The sequence below is a fragment of the Phyllosticta citriasiana genome, assembly GCF_038021145.1.
Source record: "Phyllosticta citriasiana strain CBS 120426 chromosome Unknown IWZ02scaffold_23, whole genome shotgun sequence".
Classification (NCBI taxonomy): Eukaryota; Fungi; Ascomycota; class Dothideomycetes; order Botryosphaeriales; family Phyllostictaceae; genus Phyllosticta; species Phyllosticta citriasiana.
In genome coordinates, this window is record NW_027117300.1 from 139,204 (window position 1) to 155,910 (window position 16,707).

At 57.1% G+C, this 16,707-nt stretch overlaps 5 protein-coding genes across 5 annotated transcripts; 2 read left to right on the forward strand and 3 right to left on the reverse strand.

The window, feature by feature from the left end:
- The first annotated feature begins 369 nt into the window (after positions 1–369).
- IWZ02DRAFT_465913 (uncharacterized protein) lies at positions 370–2,374 on the forward strand. The gene is made up of 3 exons (XM_066768478.1): positions 370–1,224; positions 1,392–1,493; positions 1,871–2,374. Exons 1-3 carry the CDS (start codon positions 642–644, stop codon positions 2,062–2,064), a joined length of 879 nt encoding a protein of 292 aa, XP_066617624.1. The 5' UTR covers positions 370–641; the 3' UTR covers positions 2,065–2,374.
- Positions 2,375–2,936: 562 nt separating this feature from the next.
- On the reverse strand, positions 2,937–5,732 carry IWZ02DRAFT_503396 (putative tyrosyl-DNA phosphodiesterase; the record flags this gene model as incomplete). The annotated part of the gene is made up of 5 exons (XM_066770335.1): positions 5,423–5,732; positions 4,778–5,338; positions 4,596–4,710; positions 3,076–4,534; positions 2,937–2,989 (listed from the first exon to the last, which is right to left on the reverse strand). The coding sequence occupies exons 1-5, from the start codon at positions 5,425–5,427 to the stop codon at positions 2,937–2,939; spliced, it is 2,193 nt and encodes a 730-aa protein (XP_066617625.1). The 5' UTR covers positions 5,428–5,732.
- Positions 5,733–6,150: 418 nt separating this feature from the next.
- IWZ02DRAFT_465919 (delta-9 fatty acid desaturas-like protein) lies at positions 6,151–8,250 on the reverse strand. The gene is made up of 2 exons (XM_066768479.1): positions 7,373–8,250; positions 6,151–7,322 (listed from the first exon to the last, which is right to left on the reverse strand). Exons 1-2 carry the CDS (start codon positions 7,852–7,854, stop codon positions 6,359–6,361), a joined length of 1,446 nt encoding a protein of 481 aa, XP_066617626.1. The 5' UTR covers positions 7,855–8,250; the 3' UTR covers positions 6,151–6,358.
- Positions 8,251–10,335: 2,085 nt separating this feature from the next.
- On the forward strand, positions 10,336–12,562 carry IWZ02DRAFT_158599 (permease family-domain-containing protein). Its single transcript, XM_066762037.1, has 2 exons — positions 10,336–10,567; positions 10,658–12,562. Exons 1-2 carry the CDS (start codon positions 10,494–10,496, stop codon positions 12,420–12,422), a joined length of 1,839 nt encoding a protein of 612 aa, XP_066617627.1. The 5' UTR covers positions 10,336–10,493; the 3' UTR covers positions 12,423–12,562.
- Positions 12,563–13,996: 1,434 nt separating this feature from the next.
- IWZ02DRAFT_472533 (uncharacterized protein) lies at positions 13,997–16,580 on the reverse strand (the record flags this gene model as incomplete). Its single annotated transcript, XM_066768959.1, has 4 exons — positions 13,997–14,983; positions 15,035–15,692; positions 15,840–15,982; positions 16,566–16,580. The coding sequence occupies 4 exons, from the start codon at positions 16,578–16,580 to the stop codon at positions 13,997–13,999; spliced, it is 1,803 nt and encodes a 600-aa protein (XP_066617628.1).
- Positions 16,581–16,707: the final 127 nt, after the last annotated feature.

Sequence of the window (16,707 nt, forward strand, 5' to 3'; positions counted from 1 at the left end):
CTCTTTAATGACTGTGTTCCGCTGTGCCGTCTTGGCTCCATTTGCTGTTGTATTTCCCCTATCCGCCAACGCGATAATACCCCCTTTTCCTTAGCCCACTCGCAGCCTCTCGTGCCATATCTCAACCGAGCCTGTCCTCTGCCCGGCCGACCCACTTCTGATCTTCATCGCCCGGCGCTGCTTGGGATGCATGAAATCTGTGCCGTAGCCGTGATTGATGAATTCCACGGCGAGCTCGCAATCACCACGCCCGCATTGCGCCACATCCTTGGTCCTTGGTTGGCTGCTGCTGCATCTGTCGCCGGCCCCTGAAATGCGTTGTGATGTGATGGGAGCAGGAAGAACAGACAGACAGCGCACACCATTTTTGGCAGACAACTTGGCCAATGGCCGAAACCAAGGGCCGTCCCTCGCATCCGAAACCACTTCAAACATGGCAGGACGCCTCCAAGGCCGCTGATACAATCCCTTTGCTTCTGTATAGACGTCGTGAGAATTGAATTCCTCGTCCATTCCAGACGCCCACCCTCCCGTTGGCACCATGCGCACCCATCTTTTAACCGTAAACGTAAATTTGCGCCATATCCGCTGCTAATCGCGACTACCGCCCATCCATTCCCACCACTACTTTTTCTGCCATCATGACCTCCAACCGACTCCAGAACAAGGCCGCCCTCATCACCGGCGCATCCTCCGGCCTCGGCCGCGCCATTGCCCTTGCCTATGCCGCCGAGGGCGCCCGCGTCGCCTGCGTTGATCTGTTTCCAAACCCCCGCGATGCCACGCTTAATCAAGCCACGGGCAAAGCCCTCCACTTTGACCAGCGCGCCGCCGGCATGCAGACCCACGACCTGCTGCGCGAGCGCCACCCACGCAGCGAGGCCATCTACGTGCAGGCCGACTTCACCAAGGCAGCCGACGTCGAAGCCGCCGTGGCCCGCGCCGTCGACCACTTTGGCCGGCTCGACGTGCTGGTCAACAATGCCGGCATCAGCGTCGAGAGCTCCCACGAACGCGTCATGCGCTGCCACGAGACGACCGAAGCCGACTGGGACAAGACGTTGGCAATCAACACCAAGGGCGTCTTCCTGGGCTGCAAGTACGCCATTGCCCAGATGCTCAAGCAGCAGCCGTTGGCGGCTCCCGACGCCCACGAGGCCCCGGACCGGGGCTTCATTGTCAACACCGCGAGCATCCAAGGCTTGGTAGCTTATTATGGGACGCGTGAGTAACCATCCATTACACCTTTTGTCTGCGGTAGTCTGTCAGTTTCCCAATCCGGGCACACCAACAAGTCACATCATCGTCTAGTCGTAGGCGAGGTAAGCCGAATGAAACAAAACAACACGACTGACACAAAGGCCTACTTGCTCCGGCCGCATCGCATGCAGCCGCCTACTGCGCTTCCAAAGGCGCCGTCGTCCAGCTGACCAAACAGATTGCCCTCGACTACGCCAAAGACCGCATCCACTGCAATGCGCTGTGTCCCGGCTGTAAGTAGCATCCCATCCCACCTCAGCTCTGATTTGATGCCCGACCCCGGTGACCCCGGGTTTCCCCTTTCACTTTGTCCCCCTGCCACCCCTACCCAACGTGGGTCGAGGCGGACATCCTCCTGGGGCAAGCAACCCACCCCTGTCCACGAGGCTCTCGCGCCCTCTCACATCGCCCCCCCCCCCCCCATCCATACACATACACCAAACACTCCTATCCTCATCAACATGCCCATTCTTCCGTCCGTCCGTCCGTCCGCGCACCACTCATCAAACATCCACCCACCCACCCACAAACAAACAACCCCCTCCAATTTCGCTCCCCCAAATGTTCACCAAGCAAAACTCACATTCAAAAAAAATCAAAAATCAAAAAGTCCTCAACACACCCATGACGCTCAACCACCAAGACGCCGGCCCCGCCCAGGCCGCCGTCGACGCCGCCCACCCGCTCGGCGGCATGGGCTGCGCCGAAGACGTCGCCCGCGTCGCCGTCTTCCTCGCCAGCAACGATGCGCGATGGGTCACTGGGCATCCCATGGTTGTCGATGGGGGGTATACGATTGTTTAGATGGTGACAAGAGGTGGGATGGGATAGTAGGATGATGATGATAAATTTTTTCTTTTTTTTTTTCTTTATTCTTGGATGCTCGAGATTCTGCTGTTGTGATTGAAGCTCGCTATTCCGAGCGAGTGCTGCTGGTATTGAGACAGACTGAGACTGCGTTTCAAAGAATGGTCAACAAATTTTTTCGGATTATTGAGATTGAGGAGGATTTGATTGATTGATTGATTGATTGATTGACTACCCTTCTCTTCTCTTCTCTTCTCTCCTCGTCATTCTCTTCGATTAGCGCAAGTCGAGGCAGCCAGATCAAAACACGCATTCCTTCGCTTCGCTTCGCTTCACCTTTTTCTTTTCCGTTTCTTATTTCGTTTCTGCTGCCTCTTTGCTATGTTTGGTTCGTTCATTGACTGTCTAAGGCCCATGTCGTTGGGCCGCGTTTCAATCAATCAATCTGTCTTGCACATTTATCTTTGTTCTATCCGCTAGCAGATAGACAGGCAGACAGGCAGACAGGCAGACAGACAGACAGACAGACAGAGAGGCGCTTGGGCAGTCGCTGCACAACATGGGTCCACGCACCACATTCCACGCTCCACGCTCCACGTACCACGCACAGAAAGTAGAAATGCGGAATGGAAAGATGGGAGAGTGACGAATCGGATACGGTTCTGTTGTTGTTGTTGTTGTTGTTGTTGTTGTGTTTTTTGCTGGTGCACGCAGCTACCTTGCTCCCTGCCTACATGAAGAACGAAAGAAAGGGAGAAATCTCTCTCTCTCTCTCTCTCTCTCTCCCTCCCTCCCTCCCTCCCTCCGTGCTTCGTCTCGTATCGCGTCACGTCATATCATGTCCATCCGTCCATCCGTCCGTCGGCCATTTAGCAACAAGCCATCTCAAGCAGACACTTCGACCCATCAACACTTTCCATCTCTAGCAAGCATCAACTCCCCCCTCCCTCCCTCCCTCCCTCTTTCCTCCTTCTCGATCAGAAACCCCCCCCTCCCCCCACACCTTACCCCAGCGATCCGGCTCTTCGTACGTTGCAGTGGCACACCACATGTCGTCGCCGCCCGCATACCGCTTCAGCGGCAGCGAGTACGGGAGACGCAATCCGACGTTAATGTCGAATTGGCCTGGGTCTTTCTTTTCCGTCTCGCTCTGCGGTCGTGCGAGGGGCTGATCGCTGCCAAAGACGGGAAGCATGACCGCGACTGCGGTAGTCTTGTTGTTTTTGTTTTTGTTTTTGTTGTTGCTGATTGCAGAAGTCGAGGGCGAGGGCGAGAAAAGGGCTGGCCACACACACACGCCCATTTCCCAACTGCAGATGCGGACGTCTCTGTTGTTGGCAGCATTTCCATCCTCCTGATCACCTCTGTGACTTTTGCCCTCGTTCGTCTTCTTTTTCTTCCCGCCGCCAGATTTGCCATCACTAGCCAACGCGCCCCACGCCTGCGTCGACAGATTCGCCGACGTGAGCAGCGCCCAATCGACGCTGACATTTCCCACCCCCTCAACCCCAGCGCTGCCCCCCTCCACCCTCCCCGAAAAGCGGACGTACGTCTTGACATGCGGCGCCGCCGTGCCGCGCCGTGCGTCGCGCTCGGCAGCAACGACTCCAGCATCCCAGCGACACAGATTTGGCCGCAGAGACTCCGCCTGCCGGCGCTGCGCGGCGTTGGCTTGCGTTTTGGTGTGGATGGAGCCGCCGGAGGCGTAGCCGTCGAGGGACCGGCGGACGTCGGCGGGCGTGGGGAAGATGATGCGGAGCGGGGGCTTAGGACCTGAGAGACTGAGGAGAGTAGAGGGGGCATTAGAAAGGGAGGAGGAGGAGGAAGGTGTGGCGAGCACTTGGTGGAAGAACTGCAGCCACCTGTCCGCCGCGCCGAGGCTGGCAATGGACGAGATTTGCGCGACGACCATCCCTTCTCCTCCTCTGCCTCCACCGTCTTTCTCTGACGTTGACTCTGCGACGTCATCTCGTGCGTAGTCGCCGCTGCTGGCGGCAGGCCGTGCGGCGAGCACTTCGCGCAGTCCAACCCATCCCCATGCCGTCTTGCGCGCAGGATCGCACTCGTTCAGCTTCACGCGGCCTGGCACGCTAGCCACGAGCGCAGCGCGCACGCTGTCGAAATCGTGGCGCGCGATTCTCGTCGCCAGCGGACGCAGCCTCGCGCCATACGCCTCCAGATAGGCGCGGAGATCCGAGCCAAAGCGCATGCCAGATCCAATGGGATGGGTTTGCCTGTACGGCGAGGCATCCTCGGTTGATTCTGGGAGCAGAGGTAGCAGCGGCGAGCGCCAGACTGCCTGCGTCATGTTGGCCCAGTCCTGCGGGATCATGTTGGCCGTGTGGATGATGACTTGCGCCGCGTCGTCGGCGCGGAAGTGGATCAGCATTTTGGAGTGGTGCGTGCCAAAGGGCTCGGGCATGTAGGCCTTTATGACTTCGAGGTTGGGGTACTGCTGCGCCCACGCCTGTGTATTGTGTTAGATATGGCCAAAAATGATTGTCTGCATGATGCAGAGGTCGAGCAACCGGGGGATTAGTGTGACTTGCCTCCATCCTCATCCTCTGCGGATCCTCGCGTTTCCAGTTGCCGTGAACGACTTTGACTTGCGTGAGAGCCCGCGTGTCTGGGTCCAGGCAGTTCCTACATGTAGCCAGTATCAGCCCTCTTTCCTTTGAGTGCCAACGACAGCCCTGAGAAGCCTTCGTACATGAGCCAGTCCACATCAAACATGTAGTTAAACACCCACGTCTCAGTGATGAGCGGATCGCGCAGCACATCTTCAATGCCCACGGTATCGACATTGGCGGACGCAGGCAAGTCACGTATGCGCGTAAGTTGGAAAGGCGACGGGATAGCTTGAGCTGACTCTGTTGCGCTTCCACCATCGGCAGAGGGAGTGGGTGTGCTTTCAATTCTTTCAGGTTCACGCGCCTCTGTCGCCGACCGTCGCGCAGGCGGACTGACGCTGCGCTGCAAGCTCGCAATGCCACGGCGCAAGCGCCGCGCTTCAGACGCGGGTGTTTCGACGCTTTGGGGCTCGAGGCGACGTCTTTTGGGCGCCGGTTCACCTTGTGTAGATCTCGTGCCGGGCTGCGAGGGATCCGAAGGCATTTTGTTTTGCAGCCGCGCTGGCGTTGGGGAGTTGATATGGTGGCCAGCGCAGCGCGATTGCGAGAAGGACGGAAGGATTAATTGGACAAGAGAAAAGAGAGAGGACCTGGTGATTGAAAAGATGCGCCGGCGAACGATGGGTATGTGGCTTGCTGACCTGAGCGTCCGATCAGAAAATGGCGAAGATTTGAGGCATGGATCATGAATGGACGAGGTCAGAGTCGGGTCAAATGTAACTCACCTCATCTACCACATAACCAAAAACCTACATCGATCTCTCAGCAAGTTACCGCCGTCTTGTCTAGCCCTCTGTCGCTTGGGTTGCATGTACTTAGGCAAGAAGTAGGTAGATAGTCACTCCTGGGTATCTAGCCACGTGCATCGAACCCTAGGTACCCAGCTAGGTACATCCGATGGGTAGAAAACCCCTCGGCGTGGGGACAGAACGCAGAACGCTGGGGAAGACTTAATATTCGGCCGTTTGCGTATTCGGTTGGGGAAAAGCGAGCCAGGGAACAAACAACAAAGAATACGACGACGGCGCCGTGTCGTCGTGGCGTCGACTTTAGGGTGACGCCTCACAAAGGGACGGCGGGAGGATGCCGCGCGCCGCCACCCATGCAGCCACCAAAATGCCCACTAGGGCAAGCCTCTGCACGACGTCGAACTTACATGTAGCAAACACAGCACCGGATTATATCTTATGGGTGATGTGGATCCAATTAGCTAGATTCTAGCAAACCACAGAACTACCACCTCTTCGCTAGCAAGCAAAATCGCTCGAGCTTCTCAGAAATGACAGGCAATCAGTGAGTGCAGTCTGTAGATCCACACCCATTCATCGTATCCGTCATTATTCGAGAAGACACGCGCCATCCATCAACAGCACTCAGTAAATGTTCGAGAGGCACTCGTTGTAGCAATCGGAAAAAAGCAGTCGCTGATTCTCGGATCGATCATGAAGAAGGGAAAAAAAAAAAAAAAAAAAAAGATATCAAAAAAGGACTTCTTCCCTCGCCCAATTGTAACGCCTCATTGGTGACTCTCGTAGTATGTCAGGAGTCCCACCTGGATCGCTGAAAAAAGCAAAAGCCTCATACCCCGCCCCGTGTGAGAGAACAATCTATGAATTTGCATAACCCCACTTTTTTTTTTTTTTTTTGGTGTCGTCGACGACTTATGCCGCGCCAGCGCTGACCATGGGCTTTGAAATCCGAGTGGGCTGCTCGCCTGCACGGACAATACGGTTGCCATAGTCGTCCTTGATGTACGCGCTCTCCTTGTTCTCGCGGTTGACCCGCTTCCAAATCTCGACCTCGCAGCCGCCGCGAATCACGCCGATGCGCATCGTCGACAGCAAGTTGTGGGCCGCGTTGGAGTGGTCGTACACACCGCCGTTGAACATGGCGGTGGCGTCCTTGCCGAGACCGGAGCGGATCATTGCCTTGCCACCAGGGTGGTCCTGGATGAAGTCGGTCACGTCGTGGACAACACCAGCGACAGCAATGAGGCCACGGCCATTCTTGGCCTGGTCCACGTAGTCGTCCCACTCCATTACGGGAAGCTGGTCGAGAGGAACACCCCAGTCGAGCTTGGTGCGCTTCTGGTCGAGCTTCTTCTGAGCCTGCTGGATGCGACCCTTTTCGATTTCGTTGGCACGGAACTGCTTGAGATCGTAGGCGAGGCCGAGCTGCTTCCAGGTCCAGATGCACCACTTGGTGGGGTCGTACTGGAACCACTCAATGGCGTTGCGGTAGTCGCTGGGGAACTCGTGGTGGAAGTTGTGGTAACCTTCGCCAAGGGTGACGAGAGCAGTGAGGACGTGGTCACGGGGAGAGTTGCGGTCGTCGAAGGGCTGGTCGCCGAGCCAGTGGGCCAGAGAGTTGACGCAAAACGTGGCCTGCTGGACGAAGAAGGTGCGCAGGATACCGGCGTAGATGAATCCGCCCCACCAGTCGCCCCAGCCAAGACCAGTAACCAAGGTGGGGAAGATGAGACCCATGAAGATGACGACCTTGAGGTAGTGGCGGTGCTGCCAGACAACGACGGGGTCGTCGTTCAAGTCGGAGATGTCGGTCCTGCCAATACGCTTGGGGTTTTGCTTCATAATCATCCAACCAAGGTGAGAGTACATGAGACCCCTATTGGTGTTAGCTTTGAAGCTGCAACGCTGGTGATGTGGAAAACGTACTTGCGGACCGAGTAGGGGTCCTTGTCAGTGTCGGTATAACGGTGGTGAGCGCGGTGGTCCCTGGCCCACCATCTGATTGAACCCTCAACGGCACCACCACCAACGGCAGCCAGGAAAATCTTGAGAGGAAGCGAGGCCTTGTAGGAGCTGTGGGCCCAGAGACGGTGGTAGCCAGCAGTGATGCCAAGACCGGTCCAGTAGTAGTAGATGACGGACCATACGAGCGTCTTGAGGCAAAGAGGAGTCCAGAGGGCGACGAGGCAGCCCGTCAGCGGGACACCACCGATGAGGGTGACATTGAGCCAGTTGACATGCTGGTGCCAATTTTCCCAGGTGATGGGGTAGTCGGTGATGTGCTTCTTGGTCGGGTCGTACTTGGGGTTGCGGTTTGGCTCCGAGGGCTTGGCCATGGACGAGGGCTGGTTGGAAGAGAATTCAGGCTTGATGGCCTGCTCGCCGGCGACGGCCTGGTGGGAGGGCATGGTGGAAGAGTTGCAGCTGTCGAAGCTGACGGGCCCGGGTAGAGTTGTTGTGAGGCGGGGGGCGACGAGGGATTAGAGGGATTGATGGGGTGGACAGGTAGTGGTAGTGAGGTGAGCAGGGTCGCTAAAGGAGGAAATGGAGGGAGGGACGGGAGGAAAGAGGCGGGAGCAAATGCTTTTACATGGCGAAAAGAGAGCGAGTGGAGTGTTCGCAGTTCCCCGGTTTGGTTTGCCCCAACCGCCGAGACGAAGCCGGGATACAACCAGCAGCAGCTTCTCAACGGATTTGGCGCACGGACCAACATCGTTTGCAGGCCACGCAGCGCCCTCGACTGTCTCTGTCTCCGTCTCCGTCTCCGTCTCCGTCTCCGTCTCCGTCTCCGTCTCCCACTGCACTGCGTCTCCCTCTCCCTCTCCCTCTCCGTCTCCCTCTCCATCTCTCCGTCTTCACTCCACGTCTTCTCGCCACAGCAGCAAAGATTGGGAATCCGATATGCGCCGATGCCTGCCTGCTCCGTTTAATTCTTCTCCTCGGCCGTTATCCAGCCTCCAGTCATTCCCCATTCCTCCCTCCCTCCCTGCCGCCCGTCAGCCCTATGCACATGTCCCTGTCACTCGTACCTACCCGACCTCGGCTGACCACAGTACATGCCGTCGCGCTGTTATGTTGAGAGACTGTCGTCCTTGAGATCCGTACGCCGTAGCACTGGTGCGCCCCCATCGCACTCACTCACATGGCTTGCAATACAGTACTGGAGTGGTCCGCTACACTTGCCAACGGCCGTATGCGCCACACCCTTTGCTACACACGACCTCTCAACCACATGCAACATGAACCTACCCCATGATCTACCCGCAACCTGATACGGATAATCAACCGGTCGGAACACGCTGCGTAGAGTCTGGTGCTTTGCGACTTGACACAATACTGTACACACATCCGTTGCGCAACCACTGGTGCTGCTGCTGCTGCTGTCCCGTCCCAAGCTGCCGGGACCGTCTCTCAAGAGGGCCAGGCCGAAGCCTCCCGACTCCGAAACCGTTGAACTGGAGGCTGGCACTAGACCTCTTGTCGTGCCACCCCCCACCGTCGACACTCTGCATGTCAATACACATCGATACGTGCGTTGGCCATTTACACGCGTCCTTGCTGGCCGCACATCCCACCGCCACTTCTTGCAGTGTAATAGTTTTGCAGTGATAGCCACACGGTCAACCTCTTGCAATGCTCGTGCCCTCCGCCTCTGTGCTTCTCTCCTTGGGCCGTCGCGCCATCGTGGCAACGGCACGGGACGCCCCAGCCAGCCTGCGGTCCGTCACGCTGTCGCCCCCTTCGACCGAAATCCATCGACGGGCTAGCGGCGACAAGAAGCGTAGCCATGACCACTTTATTTCAACCGCCGGCTGAGACTGCTCAAACCCCTCCTCCTCCTCCTCCATGACGCCTTTATCAACAAAAAGAGCATCTTGATCCGTTGGCTTGCCCACTTACTTCACAGGCAATGTGACTCTGACGCTGTTTTGTTGCCCTCTAATACATGCGCACCTTGTTCCAGGTCATTCATGTCTGCATTGAAGAGCTGCCAAAACTGCTGCCTCACGCTGCCGCAGTCATGAAGCAAAATATCCTTCTGGGTTTCCCAGAGTGGGAGTCCAGTCTCCACAACAAGACAGACCCAGCATCTCGCAACCAGTCACAGGTGGCTTGCTGACGACTTGCAAAAGAGGTCGAGGAAGGCCAAGTTCCAAGCTGCCTGGGAGCTTGAGCACGTGCCGGCAGAGAGGAAACAGCCCAGATGTTGCGACAATGACGATGAAGCATTCTCGTCTCCGCAGTCTGCATCCCGTCCCCATGCCGCCGCGGCGAGGGAGCTGCAGTCCCGACCCCGGCTACCAATCTGACCAATGGCGCGCTGCCTTCCTTATCAGCACACCACACCCATCCCACCACCTCGACCGCACACAGCACTTTTTACCAAATGTTCTGCGCCTTTGCCTCCCTTCTGCAGCTCTCGAAACCATGGTGGCTTTGGCAGGGTCGTCCTCAAGCAAAGGCTCCGACGCAATATTCCATCTTCACCATGCGCTTCCACTGCTCAATCAACAACCGCTGACAGCTCAAGTTGCAATCAATCAGCCACCAAGCACCAAATCACGCAGTCGGTCGCGTCCGAACCGCATCCTCTTTCGGTACGCCACGACATGGAGCGGCGCTGTCGCTGATATCAATGTTTGGCTCGGCAATCCAATCATCTCCCACGCCATATCGATAGCCTTCACCATCCCAGATATGATGATCCACGGACATGCATGGGCCAGCTGAAAAAACATCGACTCTCAGTCAAATCGTCTTGTCCTTTTACACCGAAAACTGAGCTTCGTCTCGTTGATTTAGCATTTGTCGGCGCACAACTCAAAATTCGAAGTACACGGCCGACCTCCCTGCTGACGGGTAGTCTGACAACACCCGCGGACTCAACCTCGCCCCACCGCAAAGGCAGACGATTCGTTGATTTTGGACAGCAAAAATTCAAGAGCTGTGTGATTGGGCTTGCCAGGCAAAAATCTAAAAGAGCACGGGTTCGACGTAACCCCGTTTCAAAAGTCGAAAAGCCGTAAAGGCAGACCTCAGCTGAAGAATGGGTGTCGTTGGTACCGGTGGAAAAGGATGGGGGAGCGTGGTTAGAGGAATGAAGCAGACGTTTTTTACAAAGTGAGTACTGTTCGAGCACTAGACAATCAACACTCCACTGCCAGCTTCAGACTCGATTTCGTTGCTTACAAAACCACTGACGCTCTCCAGAGAAGGGCTTCTCGGAAACTACGACTATGGCTTCCTCTTCCGCCCAAATTTACCGTTCATGCGACGAGTCCGTCGAGCGGCCCCCTTTTTCGGCCTCAATGAAAGCATGCCAGTGTTCCTCGCTATCCTGCTCGGCTTCCAGCACGCTCTGGCAATGCTGGCCGGAGTCATCACGCCCCCCATCATCTTGGCGTCGACGGCCAACTTTACCACTGAGCAGCAGCGCTACCTCGTCTCGACGTCTCTGATTGTATCTGGCATCCTCTCTGCCGTACAAATCACACGCTTCCACATCTACAAGACGCCCTATCATCTTGGAACGGGCCTCCTTTCCGTCGTAGGCACGTCGTTTTCGACCATCACCGTCGCCTCGGGCGCCCTGTCGCAAATGTACAACTCTAGCTTTTGCCCGACCGACGACAGCGGCAACAAGCTACCCTGCCCTCAAGGCTACGGCGCCATCATCGGCACAGCGGCGCTCTGCGGACTTCTCGAGGTGTTCATGTCATTCCTGCCGCCGCGGACGCTCAAGCGGCTCTTCCCGCCCATCGTGACGGGGCCAACAGTCATGCTCATCGGCGTCTCACTGATCCAGACAGGCTTCGAGGACTGGGCGGGCGGCAGCGGCGACTGCTTCAGCAACCCGGTGGGCGCATCGGCGCTGTGCCCGTCGACGTCGGCGCCGCGGCCGCTGCCCTGGGGCTCGCCCGAGTTCATCGGGCTCGGGTTCCTCGTCTTCGTCACCATCATCGTGTGCGAGCGGTTCGGGTCGCCCATCATGAAGAGCACGGCCGTCGTCATCGGGCTGCTGACGGGCTGCGTCGTCGCCGCGGCGTGCGGCTACTTCGACCGCTCCACCATCGACGCGTCGCCCGCCGCCTCGTTCATCTGGACCCACACGTTCCCGCTGCGCATCCACGGCCCGCTCGTCCTGCCCCTGCTCGCCGTCTACATCGTGTGCGCCATGGAAGCCATCGGCGACATCACGGCCACCTGCGACGTGTCGCGGCTTCCGGTCCACGGCGAAACCTTCGACAGCCGCATCCAAGGCGGCGTGCTCGCCGACGGGCTCAACAGCATCATCGCGGCCCTGGCAACCATGACGCCCATGTCCGTCTTCGCGCAAAACAACGGCGTCATAGCACTCACCCGCTGCGCCAATCGCGCCGCCGGCTACGCCGCCTGCGCCTGGCTCGTCCTGATGGGCGTCTTTGCCAAGTTCGCCGCGGCCCTCGTCGCCATCCCTTCCCCCGTCCTCGGCGGCATGACGACCTTCCTCTTCGCCAGCGTCGCCGTGTCCGGCATGCGCATCGTGGCCACGGTCCCTTTTGGGCGCCGCAACCGCTTCATCCTGGCCGCCGGCCTCGCCCTCGGCTACGGCGCCACCCTCGTGCCGACCTGGTTCGCCAACGTCTTCCCCGATGAGCAGCAGCAGCAGCGCAATCAGGGACTGCAGGGTTTCTTCGACGCCATCGTGCTCGTTCTCGAGACGGGTTTCGCGGTCGGCGCGTTCGTGACGTGTATCCTGAACTTGATTCTGCCGGAGGAGGAGGAGGAGGAGGCGGAGGCGGAGGAGGCGGACGACGAGGTTATCGTGCCGGTGGTTGAGAGCGAGGTTGTCAGGGACGAGGACGACGCGGTCGATGTCGAGAAGGCGGGGAGTGTGGTTAAGGGGGCAAATGGGGATGCGGGTGCGAAAGGAGGGACAAAGCCAGTGAGTAAGCGAGTGAGTGGAGAGGCGCGGGAGCCGAGTTTGGAGAGGTAGGTACGTAGGTGGGCTAGGAGGAGGTGACGACGATGACGATGTAGAGACACATGAGTGTATTTGTAGATATATAGAGAGAGAGAGATAGAGAGAGAGAGAGAGAGAGAGAGAGAGAGAGACAGCAAGGAAAGAAAAACTTCCCTTTCAACACGCACCCGTCCACCGGCTTATCTCTCACGACTTGTTTCTCATGTCGGACGTTGTACGTTTAGTGATAACAAAGACTGCAAGAGGGAGGGAAGGAAAGGAGAGAAAAGAAAAGTGAATATTAGGTACATGAATGCACATAAATAGGTCCAGAGCAGCAGCAGCCGCAGCCGCCAAGCGAGGGTTCATGTGGAGGAAGGGAAGCAAGAGCGAAATAACAGGGGCGCGCGCACTGATGAAAAAGGCAGATGCGAATTTTAGGAAAATCTTTGTTGGTCTCTTTTGCGTACTACTGCTACTACTGCTACTCTGCCGCTCTACTAAAACTAGACGACAATTTCCACTAGACTTGGACTTCTTCCGTCCCTATCCGCCGTCGCCGTCGCCGTCGCCATCGCCGTCTTGACTACCACCACTGCGCCACGGGATTTACCTCCTCCTCCTCCTCCTCCTCCTCCCCAGCATCACAGGCCTCCACCAAGGACACGACGCGCAAAGAAACAAACAAACTGTGAACGAAGCAATGAATAGCAGCAAGTAACAGCTTCAAAGCGAGTCAAACCAAGCCAAGCCAAGCCAAGCCAAATCAAGCCAAACCAAGCCAGAAAGATATCAAAAAGAGATAAGATAGCCAGAAGCCGCAAGGACGACCAGTGCTACTATTACTCGAAGACGAAACGGACAACAAAGGGTGTAGGTTGGTTAAGAAGAAGAAGAAGTTTCATCTCGACGACGAAGAACAAGAAGGAAGAAGAGTAAGAAGGGTAAGGGAGAAGAAGAAGTATAAAAAGATCCAAAGGACTAAGGCGCGAAGAGGAGAAAAAAAAGTAAAAAAGCAAAAGCCACTGAATAAACAAACAAACCCATATCCCGATCGTCGCGTTCGTGAGTGACGTGTGTGTAAGAGGTAAGAGAGAAGAAGAGAAAGAAGAACTAAAGGAAGAAGAGAAGTAATAGGACCCCATCTCCTCAACAAGGAGGAAGAAGAGGGAAGAAGAAGAAAAAGAAAAAAAAAGACAAAAGAGGCATGCCCGCTAACCCCCCACACCATCACAACCTACCCACTCCGATGCCTCCTTCTCCTTGACGAAAACCGACAAAAAGGACAACGCGTAAAAGAATAAGACGTCGTCGTCGCCAACAACAACAATGATTGCTTGCTCGCCACACCCTGCAAATACAGATTTCCGTCCTTGTGGTCAACCACTGTTGTTTGCCATCATCACGCGCCTTTGTGTGACGACCGAAATTAATATGCTTTCTTTGTTCTCCACCTCCCGCAGCGCCTGTCGTACGTATTGTTCTTGGATGCGTGCGTGCGTGCGTTTTTGCTTGTTTGCAAGAGAAGATGATGCCCAGCTTTTGTTTGGAATCGATCGAAGAAAAAAAAAAAAAAAAAAAAAAGGTTCCGCCCTATGATTTCTCTCTTACTGCGCCGGCGATACCCAAAGCACGAGCTTCGGACAACGTGCAATGGCGTCATCCAACGTGGCGTCGTTTTCAATCGGATAGTAAATGCCGTCGGCCTCGTCGCGGTACTCGATGAGCAATTCTTCTCTTAACGCATTCTTGCCTCCATTTTCCAGTGCGCGCCGCTCTTGCAACTTCTTGTACAGGTCGGCAAATCGGAAGTATGCCGGCATGCGGATCACGACGCAATTGTCCTCTTCTAGCCAGACCTTGATCTTGTGGGCTCCGACGCCGGTGCCTCCTTGGTTGGAGCCCATGGACGATTGCGTAATGGCGCTGTTGTTTCGCTTCATGGGCGGTTGGGATTGGTGTGAGGGGTGCGAGCCGTGCGAGCCGTGCGATTGGTGTGGGTGGAGCGATTGCGCTTTTGAGACCTGGCGCGTATGATGGCTGCCTCGCAGGTTTCCGGTCGAAGACTGCCGCGAAGCGCCGGCCGAGTGATCTGTCGCCGATTGTTGAGACGCGCCCGAGAGCCTGTAGCCGTCGGCGCTTACAGTCGGGTCGATTTCGTAGTCGTCGTTTCGTGGTCTGAAGAACTGGCACACCAAATCCGAGCGTGTGACGTGCGGGCCGAGCTTGAGCAGATTTTTGATGTAGTCGTCCAGGTTTGCGCGACGACCGTTGGTGATGTTATCTGTGACGTACGTGACCGGACCTGGCATGTACGGCAGCGTTCTCTCAACTCCTTCGACCTGGCCGGCCTCGAGCGGGAACGCGTTGATGAGTTTGATTTGCAAGTCATAAAAGTCTTGGTATAGCCGCGAGAGCTCCCAACATGTGCCATCTTCCATTTGACATTCGACAATGAACCAGAAAATGTCGTTTGCGAAGCAATACCGCGGCACGCTGGCGCTGACGGGCGCGGCGAGTTTGGACTGAGGCTCGGGTTCGTGCGACTTGCGGTAGCCGTAGTTTTGCGCGGCGCTTCCGGCGCGAGAGTGAGACTGGAGCCTGCGGTCAGCACACCAATGGCGGTCTTGTCGGATCGCACCTACATTTCCGTTGTACCCGTTGGCGCCATTGCTGCGGGTGCTCGTCCTATCGGCGCCCTGTTGCGCCTGCGGCGTGTTCGCATCGAGCTTACCAAGAGGGATGCTGCCATTTTTGTATTCCGCCGCCATCTTCTTCCACTCCTCGACGCGGGGCACGCCGGCGGCGCGCACAGCTTCATGCGGGTCGGGCACCGCCTGGCCGGTAGTCATGTCGCGAATCTCGATGAAGGAGACGGGGATGAGGCCTGGGCCGCCCAGGCGCGTAATGGGCTTTGCGACGAACCACTCGGGGTTGGACTGGGCGATGACGATGATGGCTTCGCCCTCCTTGGCTTCGAGCTCGTCGGGGCGCTCGGCCCTGAAGTCGTACATGACGACGCCGTAGACCATGGCGCCGGTTCCTTTCATGGATTTGGACATGCGCAGCGGTTTGGCGTCGTGCTCAGCCGAAGTCTTTTCTGCGTAGCCAGAGTCGTGGCCTGCGCTCGGGAGGTTGCCGATCTCAGCGACTGATCCGCCGCTGTCCCTGACGGTTTTGCCGACAATGTCAAAGTACTTGACTGGAACGAGACCGCGCGAGCCGTGCAGCGGGTTGCATGCCTCGTACCAATCGGGATCGTTTTCGCGGCCGACGACGTGCAAAAAGTCGCCTTGGGAGAAGCTGAGGTAATGGTCTTGTTCGGGGGCCTGGTAATCGTAGAGAGCTTTAATAACCTGGGTCGCGATGGATTAGCGAGAGTGGCAATAATTTCGGAATTACGGTGCAAATCCCAGGGATGGTGGTAAGGCTGGGGGGTTGGATTGCAACAAAGTCGGAAGCAGGCAGTCGGCGGCGGCGGCGGGCAAAGACAAGCAAGCATTGGGTACCTTTTTGGGTGGCACGATGGCTATGGCATCTTTTGGAGGAATGGAGATGTGTTGCGGCTTGAGGTCCGCTTTGTTGTCGCTGCTCTTGACGGATCTCCGGAACTAGGACTCGTGTCAGCTCGCGCACAGGGTCCACAGACGACCCCTCCGCGGTGGGTGGGCGCGCAGAGCGGACTGACCTTTACCATGGCGAGTCGTCGGAGTAGTGGGAGTCGGCTCCAGCGAGGTGAAGCAGCGATGGGGTGAGGACGGCGGGCTGACGGGCGTGTAACGGTGAGAAGTATGATGGGGCCGGAGGGGTCGAGTAGTTTGGGCGAGGGGTGATGGTTGGAGAGGTGGTGGTGAAGGCGAGGAGGAGCAGCGCAGACTGGACTGGATGGACTAGGTAAGGTACCTACCTTAGTTGCTGGCTGGACCGATGGGGGGGGGGGGGGGGGGGGGGGGGGGGGCTTGGGGCTCTCTGCCGGTGCAAGGTTGTGGGCGCGGGGCGGCGTCGCAGGCGGGCTCAGGAATGGGTGGCCGGGGATGGAGATGGATGGATGGGTGGGTGGGTGGGTGAGATGACGATGAATGGGCACGAAGGACTCCATGTCTTCCTTTGCCGCTCGACTGGACCTCCATTACCTAGCGACCTACCCACCCACCTACGTTGGGCTCTCTCAAAGACCGACCTACTCTTCATGTTTGCCCTGGGGGGCGCGGCAAAAAAAAAAAAAAAAAAAAGAAAGCGGCACACTTGGGTCCTTGACCTTACCTTACCTTACCTTACCTTTCCCACAACCAAGCCACGGCGACACGCAACAATGCCC